This window comes from Lepidochelys olivacea (genome assembly GCF_965140295.1).
Source record: "Lepidochelys olivacea isolate rLepOli2 genome assembly, chromosome: 10".
NCBI lineage: Eukaryota > Metazoa > Chordata > Testudines > Cheloniidae > Lepidochelys > Lepidochelys olivacea.
Genome location: NC_140420.1, coordinates 2,485,245 through 2,509,609, shown reverse-complemented (window position 1 = coordinate 2,509,609; position 24,365 = coordinate 2,485,245). Strand labels below are relative to the sequence as shown.

General features: G+C 38.2%; 1 protein-coding gene across 3 annotated transcripts in view; it reads left to right on the top strand.

Annotated features, from left to right (window-relative positions):
- The window catches only part of RBBP6 (RB binding protein 6, ubiquitin ligase), a 41,936-nt gene extending 18,216 nt beyond the window's left edge, over nucleotides 1–23,720 (top strand). For 2 of the 3 annotated variants that reach the window (XM_084641904.1, XM_084641903.1), the window contains 14 exons: nucleotides 1,540–1,584; nucleotides 4,090–4,178; nucleotides 4,289–4,385; nucleotides 5,622–5,761; nucleotides 7,654–7,826; nucleotides 9,264–9,367; nucleotides 9,937–10,241; nucleotides 12,245–12,344; nucleotides 12,426–12,504; nucleotides 12,588–12,645; nucleotides 13,892–14,257; nucleotides 14,611–14,712; nucleotides 17,075–18,823; nucleotides 20,802–23,720. In XM_084641904.1, coding sequence (XP_084498030.1) covers nucleotides 1,540–1,584; nucleotides 4,090–4,178; nucleotides 4,289–4,385; nucleotides 5,622–5,761; nucleotides 7,654–7,826; nucleotides 9,264–9,367; nucleotides 9,937–10,241; nucleotides 12,245–12,344; nucleotides 12,426–12,504; nucleotides 12,588–12,645; nucleotides 13,892–14,257; nucleotides 14,611–14,712; nucleotides 17,075–18,823; nucleotides 20,802–22,380 — 4,986 coding nt within the window. In that variant the 3' untranslated portion in view covers nucleotides 22,381–23,720. The remainder of the gene's footprint in view (nucleotides 1–1,539; nucleotides 1,585–4,089; nucleotides 4,179–4,288; nucleotides 4,386–5,621; nucleotides 5,762–7,653; nucleotides 7,827–9,263; nucleotides 9,368–9,936; nucleotides 10,242–12,244; nucleotides 12,345–12,425; nucleotides 12,505–12,587; nucleotides 12,646–13,891; nucleotides 14,258–14,610; nucleotides 14,713–17,074; nucleotides 18,824–20,801) is intronic. The other variant, XM_084641905.1, reaches the window with a different exon arrangement.
- Nucleotides 23,721–24,365: the final 645 nt, after the last annotated feature.

Sequence of the window (24,365 nt, the reverse complement as noted above, 5' to 3'; positions counted from 1 at the left end):
GCAGAAGAGTCCCATGTGGTGGAGGAATCGTGAACTCTGGGACCTTTTTGATTGAATGAAGAATAGGTTCATTACAGAAACATTTCCCCAAAGTTGGAATAATACAATTATTCTGTGGCATATTTCTACTACATTAAGTAATGTAGAATTTCTATAGGATTCTTTAAAAACCTGTTCCATTACTTTTTTTTTCTTTTTAATCTTTCTCCAGCTTATGCTAGTGATAGTATTGGCTTCACTTGAGAGGTCTCTAACTTGTGAAATTTTATTCCATTTCTCCAGTCAGCTTTATTTAAGACAAAATAACCACTGAGCCCAAAATTTCTAAATATTTTCTCTCTACAAATTTTATTTTGATAATTAAGTATTATTTTGATTATTTAATCATTTCATCCTTGGTGGTGGTGGCATGTTACAATTGGATACCTCTACAAAGAGCACAGGAATTTTCCTTTTCATGTGTGGAAAAATTACATATTACCAATCGTTTTGAATAGGTAATCTAATTTATGCTGCAGTCAATGATCCATTTGAAGCCTTTAAAATCAGCCACTTTCCTGCAAGGTACTTTGTCTGGGCAAGCATATGGGGGTCGCATGGATGAGCAGCTTGCAGGGTTGGGACCTGAGTCTACCTTCGTCTCTGAAAGTACGCTTTCTTGCTTTTGTCCATAATGGAGTCCATAACTGCTCCTCATGACTGCTATTAAAAACTGTCCTTTTGGGGGGCGTGGGGCGTGGAGGATGTTAAATATTGAAATCTCTATAAAGTCAATTGCATGTTTTCAGTTCAGTTTTATAATATGCCCTTCTGTTTTAATAAAATGGACTTGTTTAATTTCTTCCCTGTTCTAGTAAACTCTTATGACATATAGAATTATACAGCTTTTTACTTGTCCTCATTTGATCCAGACAGTTTATTTTGCAACTCATAGATAAGTGGAAGGATTGCTTTTATGAAATGGATTTTTTTTGACAAGATTTTATCTCTGGGCTGATATGCCTGTTCTTTCTTTTGGCAACAGGCGACTGTGTACTTCACAAAAGCATAACCACACTCATTCATGATTAAGTGTTAAATTACAAAATATAGTAAACATATATTTATATGTTAACACAATTCTTTCTCAAACTAACTTTAAAAAATTATTTTAAAAAATTTAATCCAGTTAGCTACAAAGTGAGAAGTATTTGTTCTGTCCGTAATATATTGAGTCCTATTGATTTAGGGCGCTATGGGGTCTCATCAAGGGGAGAAGAGGCTCTGAGTCAATACATTGATTTAAGCAAGTTGCTTCACTATTTTAGTGTCTTCCCCTTAGAAGCTGACCCCTCCTGATCTATCACACATTTTTAAAGCTGCCATGGTTTTGGGCCCCATTTCTTTTGTGCAAATAAAAATTGCACTACTTTGGAAAATGCCTCTGTCAATGACACACACAAAAAATACCCAGAGTAGACGTTCAAACTACAATAGAGGCTAAATATCACTATGTTTTGACTGTGGAACTTGAATGTGTGTTTAATTTTTTGTGAACAGATTGATGACTCTTCTGCATCTATTTCTCTGGCCCAGCTTACAAAGGTATATATACATATATATTCTTGTCAAATAAAACTGAATGAATTGTTTGCTTGATATTTAAATGTCTTATATTGTGATCTATATCTGGCTAATTTTGTAATATGAGCAAAATTTTATTTTAGTGAAAAGTGCTGACTTTAACTTGAAAATTTGTGTATATATTGATTGATACTATCCTGTAAAGAGTAGTTCCCAGTTTGGGAAGATAGAAGGGGAGTACCTTATCAGCCTCAGCATAATGTTGCAGTATTACTCATCTTCAAGACACAAGGAAGAAGCACTTCAGAAGCTGTTTACCGTTTCTTTCATACGTTCCGTTAATTTTCCATTGGAAACTAGCACAATTTTTAAAGAAGAATTTAATAATATTTTGGCTGTAAGTTATGGACTTGCCAGAGTTTTTTGCAACAGCCAAAATAGAAGCTTTTCGTTAACATGGACAATTGCACGGTTATTTTTTGGATTTCTAGACTTTCCAGTGCTAGACCAATTCTTTGAGTGTTGCACATAATTTCATAAGTTATAGACTTGTAGTATATTTACAGTGGACAACATTTATACAATCTAATTTGTTTGAACACAGACTTGTAAATTGTGTAAATGTATCAATTGTTTATAGGAATATACCAATGTGTATTTGTGGCATATTGGCAAATGTGACCTTTTGAAACTGTTGTATATGCCATGTTTTGCTATGAAACTGCTTGCATTTTCTGCTCAATGATGTGTGACTTTGTTTGGGAAAGCACTAGTGACTACACTTTCTAAAAAGATACTATAGTATCAGCCAAGTAAATTATTGCTCTTTTAAAATTTAAAAGATTAGAAAGGTTAGGACATTATACAGAGTAGTTAGACTTCCTTTCTTTTGAGGGTAAAGACTGGCGTTTGTTTTCCAGGAAAAAATATAATTCTTTCCATCTACAGCTTCCCCTCCACTATAAACATGAAAATCTTACATTCATTTGGCAACAAAGAAATTTAACTTGAAAAATAGCCATCTAAAGAGATTGGCTTCCATTAGTGCTGTCCCTAAATCTGTCCTCGGTTTTGTAAGCTCGTGTCAACTTTCTTATTCTAAGATGTGAAAAGCTGTCCACGTGGTGTATTCCTTTTTAAGTTTTTTGATAGAACATAAGTATTTCAGAAAAATGCAGAAACTTAACATAAAGCAGCTCAAAACTGTTACTTACTTTAACCTCTTCAGCACAGATTGGCTTAGCATGGAGGCAATGTGTTTAACAGTTTTCTGTTTTATTCCTATTATGTATTAAATGCCATATTGGAATTTTGGTCTATTCCTACTAATGTTTTGTGCTTTTGGATGTGTTTGTAAACTGTTTGGGTTCAAACAAATTAGTTAAGTATCTGTAAATCACATTTTCTGTAAATGTTAATGGAAATGGTTTCATAGATGTCAATCTGGTTGATGTTACTGTTAAGAAAAGCTATGTATATGAAACAACCATTTAATAAAATGTTGAAACTAGTTGGTTGCTTTTGTGAATGAATGTATAAAAAGATAAAATACTTTGAGTGGTTGATCTGAATGCTAGGTGCTTGAAGATCCAAGTAATTAGCAGTCACTCCCTTAGACCCTGCTTGTATCTGGACTAGTGTGTAATGAAATATTTTAACGAGTACTAGTAAATTTTAATTTTTTTCCTCAGTTGGCTTCAGTATTTTGAAAGGTTAGCTCCACATATGAGGATTACATTTACAGTTTTCATATTAAAGAGAGACAGTCAACTTGAAAGCTATTTATCTGCAAATTTTGTACCCGCTGTAGTTACAACACTTCATAGTGTAAAGTTAACAAAAATACATTTTTAGTCTATTTACACGTGACAGAACTCTGTGTATAGTCAGTTTCTGCTTTACTGAAAAGACCCTTCTAAAAATCTCAGGAGGGGAATACACATACCCTTATTTAAAAAACTAAAGGAATTTTAAAAGCACATTCTCTTCAAGGGTGCTATATCAGAGACCCAGACTTTATTTAAAACAAAACAAACAAAAGAGTAAGTTTCAAATAATTCAAGTTGAGTGTCCTTTTAACACTGAAATGTAAATACTGCTACTTGTATCCATATTTCTGAATAAATACAAATACACTGAGCGTACTTTTTCATGTAGTCTGGAGCTTAATATTCAGTTTCTTTAACTTAAAAGTACTGAATAAGATTTTTGTACACTTAGCTTAAGTCCAAGTCCACTTTTGGAGCAGTTACACAAGTCTTTATGTAAGGTACAAACAGAGCCTAAGGTTTTGAGTGTCCAAGAAAGCTTTTCTCAAGTAGACTAACAGGCACACAAACATCATGTAATGGCTTAAGGACTCCCCAGAACATCTTCATGACAATATAAAATATAAGCAGCAATTTTGATGCAACTTCAGTTAGATTTGTGCTGCTCTTTACAGGATTGGATGAGTGGTGTTGTCTTTGGCTGTGTGGACTTAATTGTGTTTCTAATGTGTGTGTCAAATAATTACCTATTAAACAGACTGCCAATCTGGCTGAAGCCAATGCTTCCGAAGAAGATAAAATAAAAGCTATGATGTCACAGTCTGGCCATGAATATGATCCAATCAAGTAAGTGTTTATAATGTCAAATCTGTTCCTTGAAGATTATGGACAAATTGTACAGATATGCTTATGTTCTGTTTAAAAACTGTAGACACACCTTTTTTAAACCTTTTTAGTTACATGAAGAAACCTTTGGGTCCACCTCCACCATCCTATACGTGCTTTCGTTGTGGAAAACCTGGTCATTACATAAAGAATTGCCCAACAAATGGGGTAAGAGTCTATGGAGGGATTTGCACTGTTATGTTTTTAGTAGTATGAGTTTATTGCATTTTATGATTTAACTTAAACACATAGGTAAGATAATTCATAGCAAACGCTGAAACTCTGCTCTGAATTTCTCCTTTTGTGCCTGTGCATAGTAGCTGATAGTGTTTAACTGTATACTATTTGTTGACAAGACATCCACTCTGATAGTGGAGAGCTTTGTTTAGTAATTCAGATTTCTGGCTGGATTTAGTTTACGTATTTAAAAAAATTCATTTTCAGAGTTAGTATCTTTTTCCAGAATAGGAATGCACTGTAGAGATAAACATTCCATTCTGAGAGGTTTTTCTGCCTTGTGTTCCTCTGAATTGCAAGACATTAAGGGGGGAGGGAGGGACCTTTACAATATGTTTATCTATCTGATCTATTTTTAAAAGTAGTAATTGCACATTTGAAGTAAGGAGTAAAGGTTTAGTTATTTATATTCATGATAGTTAGCCTCATTTCAGTGTGTGGAGTAATGTGAGTTTATAGAATGGATTCTAAAAACTGTGTGCGGAGGTGTCAAAAATCAATGAAAATTTAGAAGAATTTTCTTCTAAAATATTTTAAGTTTATCAGTAAAGAAAAGGAGAGAAATTGTGGTGAAGGGGATATGTCCTGTACTTTCCAGTGTGTTGGTATTGCAAGCCCTCTCTTTACCTTATCCCAGTGCGTCTTGCACTTTCATATTGCAAGCTGTGGAATGCTTCATGCTTACCTGAGACTTGTCACATCCTCCATAGTTTCAATATCAATTTTGTATGAATAAACCAATTCACATTTGAATGCTTTATCATTTTAATTGTACACATGAGTGTAAAGAGGATGCCTCTTCCAACCATTCTCCTCCCGTAGATTCAAATGTATGTGACATCTACTCTGTAGCATAAATGTTTTACAGCCATTATTACATGAATGGAGAGATTATCACTTTAGGGCCTAGTACTGCAAAGACCTGTGCTTGTGTTTGACTTCAAGCACAGGAGTTGTCCCATTTTGTTCAAAACACCTGCCTGATTCTTTGCAGTGTCTTAGTCAGTTAAGGAATTATATGTATTTATCATGCAGTCCTCATATTTGCAAAGGAAAAAAAATTAAATACAATTTTTTTTATCACTCTCACACACTTAAGCGTTCAGATGCCCTTTTAAATGGGTTCCCTTTAAAGCTGAAATATATCTGGATTCTTTTTCTTAACAGGACAAAAATTTTGAGTCTGTTCCCAGGATTAAAAAGAGCACAGGAATTCCCAGGAGTTTCATGATGGAAGTGAAAGATCCCAATACAAAGGGTGCTATGCTTACAAACACAGGAAAATATGCAATACCAACTATTGATGCGTAAGTATTTAGTACTTCAGAGGTGGCCAAAGCATAACCAACAGAGACTGCATCAAAGTGGAGCAATGTAGGTTGGCATCTGTGGTCTCCAGGGGTTCTGGCACAGTATCTGAGTGGCTGCAGTCTGCTCTGTATAATGCTAATGGGGTGCAACCGTGGCAAACTTGTCGTTGTGGCTCTAACTGGGAAAATATTGGTACCCCCTGAAGCTGATATAAATGTATTTTTAACCTTTTTCTTGTTCCATTCGTACATATGCTCATAACTTGCTATGCAGATATATGCACACAATACACAGGTGTGTGTGTCACCATATCTAGGCACCCTCTCTGCCCCTCCGACTGTGTTCAGTTTGCTGTTGCAAATAATTCACTTTGGCAGTAAAGTGATTTGAAAACCTTGACTGAAATATGCTGGGCTAATATTTTAATGTGTCATAAAGCATGCATATTATTTCATAGAAATTAGCACTGAGACAGTGAATATTGGGCTATGTAAACATAGCAAAAGCCTGAAACATTTTGGGGTATGCACAGCAACAGCATCTGATCTTGTCCATTTCCATTGCTGGCTAGAAAGCTTTGGCTTACAAATAAATCCTTCATTTAAGTGTAATAGCAAGGTATTGAAAATGAATAGTTGGTCTTTGAATGAAAAGCTTCTTAAAAGTGAACACTTTATAAAAATGGCCAACACTGAGATGGCAGCGTTCTTTACTGGCTAGCTCAGGGAGTTGAGATTCTGTGCCCTTGACTTGGTGTGAATTGCACTAGTCACCTAAACTTTCTACCTCAGTTTCACTGCTATAGGAGTGCTGATGATGTTGTTTTAAATAATATTTGCAGCTGTAGTTAAGCACTTTTTAAAAAAGCTGATTTTCAGCTTATGCTGCATCTGCTTCAAAGGTTTCTTGCAAAACACTGAGCAGCTCTAGATGAAACTGCCAGTTTCAGCCAAGACACCAAAGGTCTTAAGATCAGATGGTCTTTAGTGTTTTTATGTAAACTGATTAAGATGTACCAAAAAAATAGTAATAGCAAGAATTAATAAATACCTATGTGCCTGTGGAAAACCTTGCTGAAGCTGTTCATATGTTGAAATCCAAAACTCCTTCATGCAAAACACACTGCAAACTCAGGTCTAGTGGAAATGCTGCTCTCACTTAGTAAAGGCACTGGAAGCTCAGGAAATCTGAGTTCACCCTGTTTGTTTTAACGCAGTAGAAAATAGTTATCCTCTGTAAGGTCCTACCTAATCCAACAAACACACTTTTTTTTAAATAGTGCAGAATCCTCAATAAGAAGGAGGGAAGGATAAGGATTACAAAAGTACATCAATGCAAATACTTGGGTTTATATGGACGTTTTGGTGGTGATGGCAGATGGTAGGAATGTGGTTGCATTGTATGTAGTGTACATCAAAATTTGTCCAAAAATAGAAATAACTACTTGACCTGATAAAATCCCATTAAATACCAATATATATCAAATGTTTTTGTGGAATATTTTATGGTTGTTAGAAACCAAGAAAATATTGGTGTGGTGGGTTGAGGGAGAGGGATCTACATAACCTTTATATCTAGTTCATATGGTAATTTTAAAAAGATACCTGTTATACAGCTAAAACTCAACCTTTTCTAAATCTCAATTCATTTTTCCATTGCGTACCTCCTTATGTAGAAACAGTATCATGTTTGATCTGTGCTAATTATGCAATAAATAATCACTTACCTGTTTAGAGATTAAATCTCTCTTGCGTAATGTATAATACTAAGTATATGGTTGAATTCTGTTTAGGAAGTGTTTTCTTGATTTATTTATTCTGTTATAAAATCTGAAATTTTTATGCCCCTTCTTTAAACAGATAGTCTTAAATTAAATTATTTCTTTCAGGGAGGCTTATGCTATAGGGAAGAAGGAAAAGCCCCCTTTCCTCCCGGAGGAACCATCCTCCTCCTCAGAAGAGGACGATCCTATTCCGGATGAATTGTTATGTCTAATCTGCAAAGATATAATGAATGATGCAGTTGTCATTCCCTGCTGTGGAAACAGTTATTGTGATGAATGTAAGTGCCATAGTCTGACATTATAGTTAACTCAGATGCCAAATGATCGTCTAAAATGAACAGGAATCTGAATTAACAAAAAATGCTATGCTACTCTTTATTCTGAAACGGGGGTATCTATTCACCAGAACATTCTTGCATTTAATCTTTGGGTAAAGGAAGAATGCTAGAGATGATTTTAGCTGGAACTCAGATTAGAGGAATTTTTTACATAGGGATGGAAAAACATAAGAAGTGAATGCTTGTATTATTATTTTTTATAGTCCCTGATGTTGAAGACCTCTAGTTTGAATAAATGCTTTCTCAAGCTCTTCTTCTCCTTTGTTTCTGTTGTTTGATTTGGTAATAGTTGTCATCAATTTGCCATATAAATTGTTAGTATCCCAAATACAACACCGGCAATTAACTGGAGGCTCAAACAAGAGGAAAGATAGACTGTTGTTCAAACTCCTCTTTTAAAAGGACAGTTAGTTAAAAATATAATCTTAACCTAATTTACTAATGCTTTCTTAGAAATAAAATTTACCCGTTAATCTAGAGATTGATTACTTATTGTATCCCACTCCACTAGACAATGAAAATAAACTAGTTAAATCAGTTTCACTGACTGATTGTCATGCACTAACTTTATCTTGTACTTTGTGATTTGCAAACACTAAACAATGTTTAAGTACAAACAAGGTGGTGCTTTTTTATTTAAGGTGGAGTTTTCAAAAAGCCATGGAAATGGTTTTTTTCTACTCTGTAAATCCTTATTTTTACAAAAAATATTTTTTGTAATCAACCTGTCATTTCTTTATCTGTTAGTAAAAGTAACTGTTAATTATGAAAAAAGAAAAGGAGTACTAGTGGCACCTTAGAGACTAACCAGTTTATTTGAGCATAAGCTTTCGTGAGCTACAGCTCTCCATCGGATGCAAGTGAAAGCTTATGCTCAGATAAATTTGTTAGTCTCTCTAAGGTGCCACAAGTACTCCTTTTCTTTTTGTGAATACAGACTAACACAGCTGCTACTCTGAAACCTGTTAATTATGAGTGTGTGGTCACAGAATTTGTTTTAAAGTATAATACTACATACTAGAACTTCTCAATAAGTCCCTGTTTAAATGTTTTCCGCCCTGTCCATGTTTCCCCTAGACCCCATTGTTCGTTGTGTACAGGGATATGAGAGGTTTCAGAGTAGCAGCCGTGTTAGTCTGTATTCACAAAAAGAAAAGGAGTACTTGTGGCACCTTAGAGACTAACAGATTTATTTGAGCATAAGCTGTGAGCTACAGCTCACTGCATCCAATGAAGTGAGCTGTAGCTCACGAAAGCTTATGCTCAAATAAATTCATTAGTCTCTAAGGTGCCACAAGTACTCCTTTTCTTTTAGGGATATGAGAGTAAAGTATGACCCAAATATTTGTTAGCTCAGGTGCTTCTGTTTGTTCACAGGTATCAGAACATCACTACTGGAATCAGAGGAACATACCTGCCCAACTTGTCATCAAACAGATGTTTCCCCTGATGCTTTAATTGCCAACAAATTCTTACGCCAGGTAACTTCACTTTACATATAATGTATGTACGAAAAGCTCATCTTATTTGTAAGTAGCTAAGAGGCAGGAAAATTCTACTTCATGGAGCCATCACTATAATTAAGACAGGTTGAGATATGCATTTTCAAATCTGTTAATGGCTTATTTTGAAATGATCACTTTAAAAATACAGAGCAATTTCCTGATTTATGATATTAGAAAATTGGCTCACTTCTAGATTTCAGCAAAAAACATTGACATGTTTTCATTGTTGAATATATATGTTGTCAAAAGGATGCTCTGATGTTGGTTTACACAAAAAGAAATCATACTTCCAGTTTTCACTGTTGCAAAGAGAAGCTTGAAAATATGAAGAAAGTGCAAATGGATGCAGTGCTATTCCCATCTGAGGACAGCCTCGTACAATAGCTCTGCAGAGAGTGAACTTCCTTTTTTACCTCCGTGCAGTTGTTAGCTCTGAAAACTAGAGAGAATAGTTCAACCGTAACACTTAGTGAAGGAAGTCTTTTATAGGGATCATAATATACATACTAGTAACTTTTATGTAACAATGATTTTTCTACCTCTAGGCTGTAAACAACTTCAAAAATGAAACTGGCTACACAAAAAGGCTCCGTAAGCAGATACAACCACCAAGACAGACAGTTCAGCGGAACCTGCAACCTGCAGTAAGGCCTCCAGTTTCCAGACAACAGGATCCTCTAATGATTCCAGTCACTTCTGCACCTTCTCTAACATCGTCACTGACTCCTAGTCAATCATCTGTGACAACTACTTTGCCAGTAAATCAGTCTTCTGCCACCGCACCTGCGGCTGATATCTCTGCAACAATGTCCGTATCTCTTCACTCTGAAAAACCAGAAGGACCTTTTCAGTAAGTAAACTTGTAGTTTAACGCAACTGAAAAAGAAATAAAAATGTTAATGCTGGTTTTCCACTTTCATTGACTTCTAATGCTTTATCTTGTCTGGTAGCTGTTTATATGTGCTTTAGTGATGGTTGACAGACAAACCTCTCCTTTCCAGCTCCAAGTACAGCCTTGGAGGATTTCATTTATCATATTGTCTTTCACTTTCCCTGCTGTAATTTAACAGGTCTTGAGAGTAATCCAGATGCCAAGTTTCATTCACCTTGTATTCTGATAGGGTGGAATTCACAAACTTAGTTTCCTCTGCCACTCCTCCTTGAAATCAATTATGTGTTCTTTGACACATTATATATATTCAACATATGAACACTTCATGACCTTGTGAGACCTTATGCTTTTAGTAGGGACTCCATGAGGTACTGGGAGAATGGTACTCAAGCATTTGTTTCCGTAGACTTTTCTTATCTATTTGAGGTACGGCACACCAAGTCTTATTTAATTCATGTGTATCTGTTTCTTTGTAGAAGAATTAGTTACATTAGTCTGCTCCTATGGAGATGCTCACCATTCTTTTAAATAAAGATGCAGTTTTGTGATACGTTGGTGACATGCATCACTCAAGAGCAGCCAATTCCCCAGAAGCACTTGTCTTGGTGACTGTTTGGTCACTACTAAATCTCTCCCAGTGTAGGATTACTTTCTTATAGGAATTCTTCTCCCAGTGTCTTTTCTGGGGGAAGACTCTTTAAATTTAGCAGAGAACAGCAGCAGCTAAAGTTACCATTTTGTTACTTGATAAATCAGTCTCTTCCAATTGGAAAGCATTCTTGATTCCTGTTAGAGTATGTCTACACTGACATTTTATAGCACTCTAACTTGTTAGTGTAAAAAATCACCCCCCTGAGCGCAGCAAGTCTGAGCGCTTTAAAGCACTAGTGTAGACAGGCTCCGAGCGCTGGGAGCTAATCCCCTCATGGCGGTGGATTACCAGGAGTGCTGGGAGAGCTCTCTCCCAGCGCTTGTGTGCAACCACACTCGCACTTCAAAGCACCGCTGCGGGAGCGCTTCTAGTTTCCACTGTAGACATACCCTTAGGTTTGCTTTTCTTACTATTGAGGAGACATGGTGCATTTTCTTAAACTACAAAAATGCATCTACAGGTAAAACTTATCATTTACATTCATATCGCTCCTTCTGTTCAAGTTCTATCATCTACATCATACAGGGTCTGACCTAGCTGCAATGAAATACATAAATCAAAGCAACAGTAACATATGTAGGTTTGAGGCATAGTGAATCAGAGAGCATTACTTAGCAGCTATGTAAATGTAACTCTTCACAATGTAAATTTAAGGTCCAGAACAACTTCCTATTAAATTATTTTAATTTTAAAAAAAATAAACTGTAGTTGAAGGCTCACATCTCCAGCTCTGTGGTTTGAACCTACAAGACAGTACCTCTGTCAAACAAAGTGTCAGCCTACCTATTAGAGAAGGTGGGTGAGGTAATAACTTTTACTTGGCCATCTTCTATTGGTGAGAGAGACGAGCTTTTGAGCTTACACACAGCTGCTTTTCATAGCAAAATACAAGAATACAATACAAATACAGTATAGCATACCTATATCATTAAACACCTGAGGGCCATATTTCAAAATTATCTCATCCCAGCCACTAAATTTCTATTTGAAAGTATATATGTACTAAATTTTACATACCCTGGAACCGAGATCTGTATGTAAAAGTTTAAATGTACACATTCTAAAACTTGCATGTGAAAATATAGAGGCTACTCTGGAAACCTGTGTTCCCTTCTGACCCTCTCATTCAGTAAAGTTGTACTTTACCTTTTTTACAGTCCTAAATCTGTTTTTATGCAACATTTTCTTATTTGCAATAATTAAAAATTGTGCAGCTTTTTCTTATATACCTCAGTCCTTTTTCTTTCAATAACTTAAAACTCCATATTTGAATATGTCACAAATCTTATGTCCTTTGGTTTTTTTCCAGCGATGCTGATAGTGTTATACCTCCTGCTGCTATTGTGCCGGCCTCCGAACATTCTAAAACTTCTTCCTCTCTATCGATTAGCACTGTGATGGAAGAGAAGGTAAATTTTACTTGAGCATATGTAATGAGTTTTATGTTTTGAGAGAGCTGCTCTTCTGATTTTTCCCTCTTGATCCCTAAGGGCTATCAGGTTCCTGTACTAAGACAGCCAGCATTACAAGGCCAGCTGACTTCACAAGGACAGTCAATACCCACTACTGGTGAGTAACCACAACTTTAGCCCTGTTCTTATAGAAATATTTCTTCAGATAAACTGAATAGAATTTTTTCCCCCCCCCAATAGGTCAGCCAATAAGAACCAATACGGTTCGCTCTGCAGGCAATAGGCCAGGCTGGGAACCGTAAGTATATTTGCAAAAAATATTTCACTTTCTAGTGCTTTTAATCAGTTTGCTAATTTGTTAAATTTAACTGTGACTTGGTTATTGAACGTATTTCATTGTAAACCACCTGTTATCTAAGTATATGTAGACAGGTGTGGTGAATCTAAGCCAAATGGTAATCACCATTTCTATATGCTTTAGTCTGAATTTGTTTTAACAAATTGGAACACTAGATTCCCTTAGGATTACCTAAAGAAAAATTTCAGTGTAATCTGGAAAATATTGCAAAAAATAAACCCACTTTCAAAGAATAAACTATTAAAAAGATTTTAAAATCTCAAATATAATTTTAAACAATCAGGTAGAAAAGTTCCCTTGTGACAGTTTGCAGAACAGGGCTGAAGGACTTGGCTTCGCCACTGGGAGCTGCTGGAAATCACTTTCACAGCTATAAGTTCTGTTCATTAAAGAATTTGGTTAATATTGTTTAAGATGATTAAATTTATGCAAATAAAAAAACCCCCATAACATTTACCTGACAGCAATTTTGGGTTCTCTGACTTAGTGCTTTCAAATGGTGAAGCTGATTCCTTTCAATCCTATATATCATCATCCAGCTGATCCTTCTTTCTGGGATGTATAATCATTTATTTGATTACTGTTGTGCTGTAAGCATACATAGCACTTTACAAAACACTTCAAAAAAAAAAAAAAGAAAAGGAAAAAGGTCCATACCACAAATATATTAAACTCTCAAAATCAGTAGACAGGACAGCAGTTCAGGCACAAGAAAGTGCAGATGCATCATCGTGAGATCAACAACATAGGAAGACGCTAAGAAAGAAGTTTAAAGAAGTTCAAGAGAAGATTAGTTAACATTTGTACAGTGCGTTGAAGATGAGAAGTGCTCAAAGTGCAAAGTATTAAATGTGTCAAAGATTGGCAGAGGAGCGGTGGGCATTTGGTACATGCAAAATGGGAGACTGTTGTAAGCATAGGGAGCATCTGTCCAAAATTGCAAAACAAAGAGTGAGGAAAGAAGATTGAGGGAGCAGTTGGGAGTGAGGATATGGAGGGGGAGAGTCAGGAGCAAGAGGAGTATAGGATGAAATGAGCAGACATATAAGCAGGGTGGAGTTTGAGACTTAAATTGAGGACAAGGACAGGAAATGCCCTCAGATGGACACCAGCTTCCTTCACTTTCCTCTTTTAAAATAAGGGCAGAGTGTAACAAACAGTGACACGTGTTTTTGGGTTTCTTTAGAAGTTCAAATCGAGGACGCCCGCATAGTGAACGTACACAAAGGACTCAGGCCCCAACATTACCAGCATCAACACCTGTCTTTGTGACTGTGCCTCCTCCTCCCCTGTTTCCTCCACCTCCCCATGCACTTCCTCTTCCACCGGGGGTACCTCCACCACAGTTTCCTCCTCAGTTTCCACCTGGTCAGCCTCCACCTGCTGGGTACAATGTCCCCCCACCGGGATACCCCCCAGCTCCTGCAAACATATCAACACCTTGGGTACCAACAGCAGTACCAACGGCTCATTCAAATACCATCCCAACGACACAAGCACCTCCTTTATCTAGGGAGGAATTTTACAGAGAGCAGCGGAGACTTAAAGAGGAGTAAGTATTTGGCTCTGAATGAAGTTGCATTATTTTTCATTATTCTATTTCAATAGCATATTGGACAGCAATTACACTAAAGTGCATCTGTCATAAGCAAAAGTGACATATAAAGCAAATTTTCCAATGTGCTTTGCATTACAAGGTGGTAAACCTACAAAACTAAAACAAGACAACTGTAATTCTAAAGTTTGCCATGAAATTCATATAGGAAATATTAGTGTTTTTTCAAAAATATAGGATGTTCATTTTTTATTTGTGTGCAGTGTAAATATTTTAATATTAATGTTTGTTTCTTGATGTCTTTTATTGTGTGTTTATATGTTCAAACTATCATAATTTTATTTTAACAGAGAAAAGAAAAAGTCCAAACTTGATGAGTTTACAAATGATTTTGCTAAGGAATTGATGGAATACAAGAAGATTCAAAAGGAACGTAGACGCTCATTTTCCAGGTAATTGTTTTACATGTCTTGTGACAAAGTTCCTCCTCTACCTTGGTGGGTCTTGCGCTTATTGGCGGATTTGCTCGCCTTGGAGCTTCAAGGCAGCCCTCAGCTTGGCCGTTTTTTGAACCCACAGTCCAGGTCGACTTCTCCTGTGTCTGAACAGGAGTTGGGAGGATTTGGGGGGAACCCGGGCCCGCCCTCTACTCTGGGTTCCAGCCCAGGGCCCTGTGGAATGCAGCTGTCTAGAGTGCCTCCTGGAACAGCTGTGCAACAGCTACAACTCCCTGGGCTATTTCCCCATGGCCTCCTCCCAACACCTTCTTTATCCTCACCATAGGACCTTCCTCGTGGCGTCTGATAATGCTTGTACACCTCAGTCCTCTAACAGTCCGCGTTCTCACTGTCAGCTCCTCGTGCCTCTTGCTCCCAGCTCCTCACACACACACCACAAACTGAAGTGAGCTCCTTTTTAAAACCCAGGTGCCCTGATTAGCCTGCCTTAATTGATTCTAGCAGCTTCTTGATTGGCTGCAGGTGTTCTAATCAGCCTGTTAGTCTTAATTGTCTCTGGTAGGTTCCTGATTGTTCTGGAACCTTCCCTGTTACCTTATCCAGGGAAAAGGGACCTACTTAGCCTGGGGCTAATATATCTGCCTTCTATTACTATCCTGTAGCCATCTTGCCCAACTCTGTCACAGTCTGTAATGCAGAGCCAACTAATCTAGCAGAATTAAAAAGAGTTCTACTCCGTCCCTCTTTCTTCAGAGGGATTAGCAATATGATACAAGTTCATTGGTTAGATCATTGGCAAAATTTGGTCCTGATCGTAATTGACTGGAAATTGTTATAATCTTGCAGCAGTTTGACCCATCTGGAATTATGACTTAGTCTGGTTTGCGTGAGGGAGATCCCTATGCCTACGGTGACACCCTTGTAGACCATCTCATCACAGGCCTAAAACTGAGTAGATGTGCTTACTGAATTCTCTACGTGACTCTGTAGGTGTTTCTATGCAATGTGTGAAAAGACTCCACTACTTCTGCCTGTGTGTCATCTAATCTATGGATATTTCGGAAGCGTTTAACTTCCAGGACTGCGTATCTGGTGCCTTTCACTAGCATTAAGTTCACTTTACTTCATTAAGCTTTTTTCAGAAATGAGAAAAAGTTAATTTGCTGTTGTATTTAATTTTTTGAAAACATTTTTGTTAAATTATGGTTGAAGGGCTACTTCACAGGGAACTGATAAAAGTGTAGTGGCATGTTAAATTAGGCATCTTTTTTAAAAGTTTCTACAAGGAAAATATCTTCAGGGTCCTGAAAGTCCTCAAAAGCTTCCCACCCTAATAGTACAGATCTGTTCGGCAACGTTGGTCAGAATAGTTCTTCAGTAATACTATATAAATCACAGTATTGGTAGTAAGAAAAGGAGGACTTGTGGCACCTTAGAGACTAACAAATTTATTTGAGCATAAGCTTTTGTGAGCTACAGCTCACTTCGTCGGAATAATTTGTTAGGCTCTAAGGTGCCACAAGTCCTCCTTTTCTTTTTGCGGATACAGACTAACATGGCTGCTACTCTGAAACCTGTCAGTATTGGTAGTAATACTGAATAGTTTATAATATTACCAAAAGTTACAAGTTGAAAGCTAAAAGCTTTTAAATGTGATTTTTACTTGAAACAAGGTCACTGTTCTTAGGCTTTATCAATGTATTGCACTTACCTCCAGTGAGGAGTCCTAACTGAAAGCATTAGTTAAATAATATTGTGTGTCATGTTGCAGTATAGAATATTATGCACACTGTGCAAATTACCAAATCAGCAGTAAAGTTAAATTGTGACTGAGCTGGCATTTTGTTAAGATTTAGCTTTGCCTTCAAGTAATTCATGGTCTTCTAATGCTTGGTTCTGCACTTCAGCCATTAAGACTTGCCCTTTTAGCATCCTGTTGCAACATAAATGATCTGTACAGACTGATTTGCCGAGTAGCAAAATATTTGTCTGTGCTTACACATACCAGTAGAGGCCACTATACACCACCTTAAATCAATTAACAAACTTGGTAGTTAATATGATGGAAATGAGTGATGGGGCTAGACGCTGGGCTTGTAGTCTTCCTGCACCAATTGTTACGCTAGCCGAAACATAAGAGCAACTTTTGCATGTTATGCAGAGACACTTCTACACAACAGATTACTCGTAAGAAGTTTGCAGTGTCATTATGACTGTGTTAACTCGCCTACTGTGGTTTTGGTAACAAAATATGGAAAAACATTTTTTTGGGAGGATGGGTTTGGTATTTTTTAAAGCAGAGCGAAGGGATTATTTTACATTAAAAGTGTTTTTGTTTTGGTTTTTTGTTTTTAAGGTCCAAGTCACCATATAGTGCTTCATCTTACTCTAGAAGCTCATATACCTACTCTAAGTCAAGATCAGGTTCATCCCGCTCCCGTTCCTACTCTCGATCCTTTAGTCGCTCACACTCTCGTTCATACTCACGATCACCTCCATACCCTAGAAGAGGCAGGGGGAAGAGTCGTAACTATCGTTCTAGGTCAAGGTCCCATGGATATCATCGTTCAAGATCAAGGTCACCCCCATATAGAAGATACCATTCACGATCAAGATCTCCAGTTTTTAGAGGCCAATCCCCCACTAAGCGGACTGTACCTCAAGGAGAGGGGGAGAGAGAATATTTTAACCGGTATAGAGAAGTTCCACCATATGACATGAAAGCATACTATGGCAGATCTGTGGATTTTAGGGATCCATTTGAAAAGGAAAGATACAGAGAATGGGAAAGGAACTATCGAGAGTGGTATGAAAAGTTTTACAAGGGCTATGCTGCTGGAGCTCAGCCTAGACCTCCAGTGACTAGAGAGAACTTTTCTCCAGACCGATTTGGTCCACCAGGATCCAGGCGAGAGAATTCCCCATATGCTCGGGGTCGTAGAGAGGATTTTGCTAGTGGACAAAGCCATAGAAGTCGCAATATAGGTAGCAATTATCCAGAAAAGACTTCAGGCCGAGAAGGCCACAACATTAAAGATCCTACAAAATCAAAGGAAAAGGAAGCTGAAAATCCATCAGGAGATGGCAAAGGAAATAAACATAAAAAGCATAGAAAGAGAAGGAAAGGGGAAGAGAGTGAAGGCTTTCCCAATGCTGAGTTGTTGGAAGGCTCACGAAAGCCCAGAGAGCCTGGTGGGGGGGACGAAATTAAAACAGACTCGCTGTTCATGCTCCCAAGTAGGGATGATGCTACACCTGTCAGAGATGAGCCTATGGAAGCAGATTCTATTGCTTTTAAACCAGTATCTGAAAAGGAGAAAAAAGAGAAAGATAAACCTAAAGTAAAAGTTGACAAGACAAAACGGAAAACAGAAGGAACTGCCACTACCAAGAAAGACAGTTTAGTAAAACCATCTAAAGCACCCCAAGAAAAAGCAGAGGCTGATCGTGAAAAGTCTCCTCGAACTGAGCCTCCTGTGAAAAAAGCAAAGGAGGAGTTACCAAAGACAGACAGTACTAAATCGACTTCATCTCAAAAGGATGAGAAGGCGCTAGGCACACCACGGAAAGTTAACCCAAAAGTGACAAAAGAGCATCCCGAAACCAGACCAGCCAAGGACGAAAAAGCAAAGAAAGAGCATCCAAAAGAATCCAAGCCAGAAAAGCCATCAAGCAAGGAAGAGAAGTCAAAAAAACCGATGGAAAAAAGCAAACCTACTGATACAAAACCTGAAAAAAGAAAAAGAAAGGCAGAGGAAAAGGTAGAAAAGGAACATGAAACCACTTCATTAAAAACCTCTAAAGCAGAAGTTGCTGAAGTGAAACCATCACCAAAGGGAAAAACTGAGCCTGATGATGAAAAAGCAGAGAGATCCCCTGAAAAGGACAAAGGTGCTTCTCTGATTGCCCCAGCAAAAAAGATTAAACTAAACCGAGAAACGGGCAAAAAGATTGTAAGTGGGGAAAATGTACCTCCTACAAAAGAACCTGCCGAGAAACCTGAGCCACCCAGTAGCAAAGTTAAACAAGAAAAAGTGAAAGGAAAAATGAGAAGAAAAGTAACAGCAGCTGATGGATCCAGTTCAACTCTTGTAGATTACACCAGGTACCTTCTGATTTCCTCTTTGCTCGTTTTCTCTTCTGCTCTCCATAAAATAAAATCTTTGAGTTGTCTAGTGACAGGAACAACTAAATTGATGATAAAATGAGCATATGAACCACAACCAAGCAATGGTTGTGTTATACTACAGGTTGAACTTCTCTAATCCGGCACTCCCTGGTCTGGCAACATCTGTGGTCCGGCATAGGCTGGAGCACCCACGGGGAAAAATGAGTGGGTGCGGAGCATCCACTGTTGCCAGGCTCCCCCCTCCACCAGTGCCTCTTGCGTGCTGGCGGCCTCATGCTTGTCTCCTCCTCCTCCCTCCTAGCGCTTCTGGAGTGCCACGAACAGCTGATTTGCAGCGTTCAAGCTGGGGGTGGGGACCTGGGGCCAGCAGCTGGGACCTGGGGCTGTCATCAGAGCCCCTGGGTGGGGGGCCGGTGACAGGGACCCTGGGTGGCAGCGGGGCCCTCGGGTGGGGGGCCACACTCGGCGCAAAGCCTGGGGGTGCTGCAGCACCCCCTGCACCCCTACTTCGAATGCCAGTGGAGACGCCTGGCACTCTGCATTGACTTCCCGTGGTTCGGCAAATTACCTGGTTTGGCCCCAGTCAGGTACCGAGGGTACCGGATGGATTAGAGAGGTTCAACCTGTACAAACTCTTGTAGTGTCGTGGCTTGACTACCAGAACATTTAGTTCACAGCAAGCTGGGGTCTGACCCTGCTGAGGCACACTAACAGTTTAATGCACTTTTATCTGGTCCTCTTTGAAATGGAACTAGATCAAAGCACGTTAATGAACTGTTAATGCACATCAGCAGGGTCCACATGGACAATTAGGGCTTGTCTAAACACAAACTGCTATAGTGGCGCACAGCTGCAGTGCTTCAGTGAAGATGTTACCTTCACTTCGGGGAAGGGTTCTCCCTTTGTGATAAGTGCTCCGCCTCCCCAAGAGGCAGTGGCTAGGTCAGCGGGAGAATTCTCCCATTCACCTCGCACTGTTCTACACCCGGATTAGGTCAGTTTAATTGCATTGCTCAGGGGTATGGATTTTCACACCCCTGAGCAATGTAGTTATGCCGACCTGATTTCCACATGTAGACCAGGCCTTAGTCTGCAGCAGGCTAGTGTGGGGCTAGATTCATACCCCAATTTGCTGTGAACGAATTGTTCCTATAGACTAGCCCTTAAACTACAATCTAATCTATTAAAAATCAAACTTGTGTAAAACAAGCAGATGCTTTGAGCGAAATCCTTGAATTCAGACAAGTTCCACTCCACGCAGGACCCAGGTTGGGGGTGCAGAGATACACCACCTGATGCTGCGGCTGCTTCCCATCTATCACCTACTCATGTATAGTATTGACCAATTGGCGGTGTGTACTATGCCTCATTTATTGTGGGGGCTGGGAAGAACATGTTGCTGTCCTTTGTTCCATCAGGTGTGGCTACTGCTAAAAACAAGATAATACTCATCCAGGATGGGAGATTTGGATTACTGTAACATGCATTTTAAAAATAAATGTGATATCTGGAAAAAAACCTAACACAAAGGTGGCCTGGGTCAGCTGGACAGATGAAAATTAGAGTATCATTGGTTGCTGAACTGCAAGTTGAAGAGGACTATCTTATCTGTCTAGTACTGGTAGAACTAGGGGACACAGGAATTACAGACGAGAGATTCCCCAATCTGATGATCTAGTGCATAAACTAATTAAATGCATAGTAGGGAGAAGCTATATTAATTTATTGCTCGTAATTCTTACCCTGTGGAATCATCCTCTCTTGCCCACTTTTATAATATGAATTTGTTTGGAAGGAATATTGAAGATTTAGAGTTTAAATTGTGAAATTAAACAAAAACCACTTTATAGAGTATATCACTTTGATTAACAAAAATAATCTGCTGTAACTGGATTTTAGGTCTTTATTAATGTATATATTTTACTTCTCCTTCCCCCCCACCCCTCCACCATAGCACTAGCTCTACTGGAGGCAGCCCTGTTAGAAAGTCTGAAGAAAAGCCAGACGCAAAACGAACGGTCATTAAGACAATGGAAGAGTATAATAATGATATAACAGCCCCTGCTGAAGATGTCATTATTATGATTCAGGTTCCTCAGTCAAAGTGGGATAAAGATGACTTTGAGTCTGAAGAGGAAGACGTTAAATCTACACAAACACCTTCAAATGTAGGAAAACCTGCTAGTGTTGTAAAAAATGTCAGTGCTAAGCCCACAAACCCTGTGAAACACAATGAAAAAGAAAATGAGCCTTTGGAAAAAACACAGAAAACTGCAAAAGAAGCAAATTATGAAAGCTCCCAGCATGAAGCAAAAAGTTCAAAAAGTTCTGTGTCAAATGAAAAAGGGAAAACCAAAGAGCGGGATCATTCTGTGTCAGACAAGGACACTTCTGAGAGAAGGAAGAGCAGTGTTCAACCAGAAAAAGGCCACTCAGAACGTGGGACTGAACAAGGAAACCTAAAAAACCTTTCTCAATCTTCCAAAGACAGCAGATCTTCAGATAAACATGATATTGGGCGTGGCTCTTCCACTAGAGATTTTACTCCTAACAGGGACAAAAAATCTGACCATGATAGCAGCAGGGATCATTCTAGTTTCAAGCGTAGAGATGAAAAGAATGAGTTAACAAGGAGAAAAGACTCCCCTTCTCGAAATAGAGAGTCTGCATCAGGCCAGAAGAGTAAACCAAGAGAAGAACGTACAGAATTGTCCAAAAAGGGAACCGTAGAGTCCAAAAGGAGCAGCTATAGTCCTCAGAGGGACAGAAGACAGCATGATCACAAAACAGCATATGAGTCCAAACGTTCATCTGACGAACACAAATCTCTAGATAGAAGTTCGGGTAAAGAGAGAGAGAAACACACAACGGAAACAAAGAGCAATAAAGACAGAGACACAAGTGGCAATAAATCATCTTACAAACATGGATCACCGGATGCAAAAAATGAGAGAGAACATGCTACTGGGCAAAGTGACAAGAGCACCATCAAACCTAAGCCTCCGTTAAGCCACTCCTCTCGACTCTCTTCTGACTTAACTAGAGAAACTGATGAGGCTGCATTTGTACCAGACTACAATGAAAGTGACAGCGAGAGTAATGTGTCGACAAAAGATGAAGACTCTATAGGAAGAAATACTAGAGAACTGAAAGAAAAGGCAGTGGATAAAACTAAAGAGACTGCAGTTAAAGCAACGCTTGGCCAACCTGGCGTAAGTAGAAACCAGAGTCAAAGTAGTCCCAGTGTTAGCCGCAGTCGTAGTCAGAGCCCTTCTGAAAGTCAGACTCGGAGCCACAGCAGCAGCGCAAGCTCAGCAGAGAGTCAGGACAGCAAGAAAAAGAAAAAGAAAAAAGACAAAAAGAAACATAAGAAGCATAAAAAACACAAGAAACATAAGAAACACACTGGAAATGAATCTGAATTGGAGAAAAGCCAAAAACACAAACACAAGAAGAAAAAATCCAAGAAGAGCAAAGATAAAGAAAAGGAGAAAGAGAAAGATGACCAAAAAGTGAAATCTGTCGCTGTATAAAATGACAGATAAGAAAAATTGACTTAATTATTAAGTCATCTGTATTAAATTTTGTTATAATGTAAACAAATTCAAGCTTTGTAAATAATGACATGAAAGACCCTGTGCTGCACTTAAAATACTGCTGCTTGATTATTTGATTTTTACATCAGAGCTTTATAAAGTGAACATTTTGTACAGAATTGTGAGTTGTGACCATGTAACATGAAAGGTTTTGCTAAGGCATCTTATTTTTAACCACCGTTAATTAGTTTGGGTGGAGTTTACTGTACTGTGAAAATTTTCACATTTGAATTTTTTTTAATTGCCTGGCAGAAAAAGCTGATATCCGTTCTGAAATATCAGCAGAATGATTTGCAGAATACGTTACAGCCCTGTTATGTCACTTTTTGATTACAATAAAAAGTTTTCAGTAAACTTTATTCAATGTGATGGAATTTGCAATAGTAGCTGAACATAAACAGGGTATGGATAAGAACAGCAGCAGACAAAAATGACAAATAAAAGCTTTTAGGCAGCCGAAATGTACTGAACATAACAGTTCTAACCTTTTTTTAAAAAAAAAAAACAGTAGAACATGAGGAAAGTTTTGAGCTGAGCTAATAAGGGTGGTGTTGCAAAAAAGCTTTTTTTATGTGCCAGGTTATGCCAACTAGATGTTTTTATATTTAAAAAGGTATATTACCTGAATAAATAGCCACTCTACGTAGCCGGTACTGACTCTTAAAAATGTCATATATATGAAGCTGTCACATGTCAACATTGTTCCAATTTATGTTAAAGAGCCATTGCCACACTCTGGCAAATGTTTACAAATGTATTTTGGGAAACATGTCCTATATTCTGTATTTCCTTTTGTATCATTGCTGATCACCAAGATATTTGTGTCTTCAGAATAGAAGCTTTTGCTTTATAATGGGCTGTTTTATACTGTGATGACACAGTTCCTTGTATATCATCATGGAAGTGACTTATCGCTACCATTGAATTTTGGGGTTCGTGAATAAGTTTGTCAAGAGGAAGAAGCCAATTAGAAAGGCAAGTTTTTTATATAAACATTTCTGAATGGTGAGAGGAAATGCAGAAAAAGTGTAAAAGTAATGATTTTGATAATGTAAAGAAGACCTATAGCGTCACTTTCTTTTATTAAAGTGACAGCAGTGTTGTTCAACAGTTGGAAAGTTAACATGGTGAGAAGTATTTTTCACTGTGAATTAAGAGCCAAATCCTGATAACCAGTTGAAGCTGGTGGCAAAACTCCTTGACTTCAGTGGCTCTGGGATTTGATCTAAACTGAGTTTTGTTTGAAACTATTTAAATTAAAAGTGGCATTTCAGGGCTTCCTGTTTGTGGAGACTATTTTCTTCAAAAGTGGCGTTGTTTGTGGTGGCAGCAGTTTGACGAGTCAACCAGGAGAGAAAGTAAACTCGTTCCAGCCTGTTTACAGGGGGGCCTTCGTGCAGTAAGCATTGGCTTAAAGATGAGCATTCAGGTGCTTGTGCTAGCTAAAACAATAGTAAATCAGGATGAATTTTGGACTGCATTTTCCAGCAGCAAATTTCCCATTTTTATGGTAAGGCATTTTTCTTACGGTGGACTTAAGGAATCTTCTGCTGTACAAAGGAGTAGCAGATTTTAGGGATAAGGCAGTCAAATTTTTGCTTTGAAGAATCAAAACAATTATGCAAATGTATAAGGAAGTAGAATTGTTGCATGCACCTCTTTCTAAATGTTCCTGCATTCCAATCCAGTGCAGCTATTTCATAGCTAAGTACGCAGCAAATGTGCTGGTATTCAAATGCATCTGTAAAACTGACCTCTTCTATTCTCTGTGTTCCTGTATCTCTTACTCACTAAAGTGATGCCACTGAAAATGGAAAAGGGTTCACCACTATGGCCCTGTTTGGACCTGATGAGTACAGCAGCCTTCTTCAGGCCTCAGTTAAATTCTTAAAACTCCAGTTAGAAGAAAATGTTAACATGCT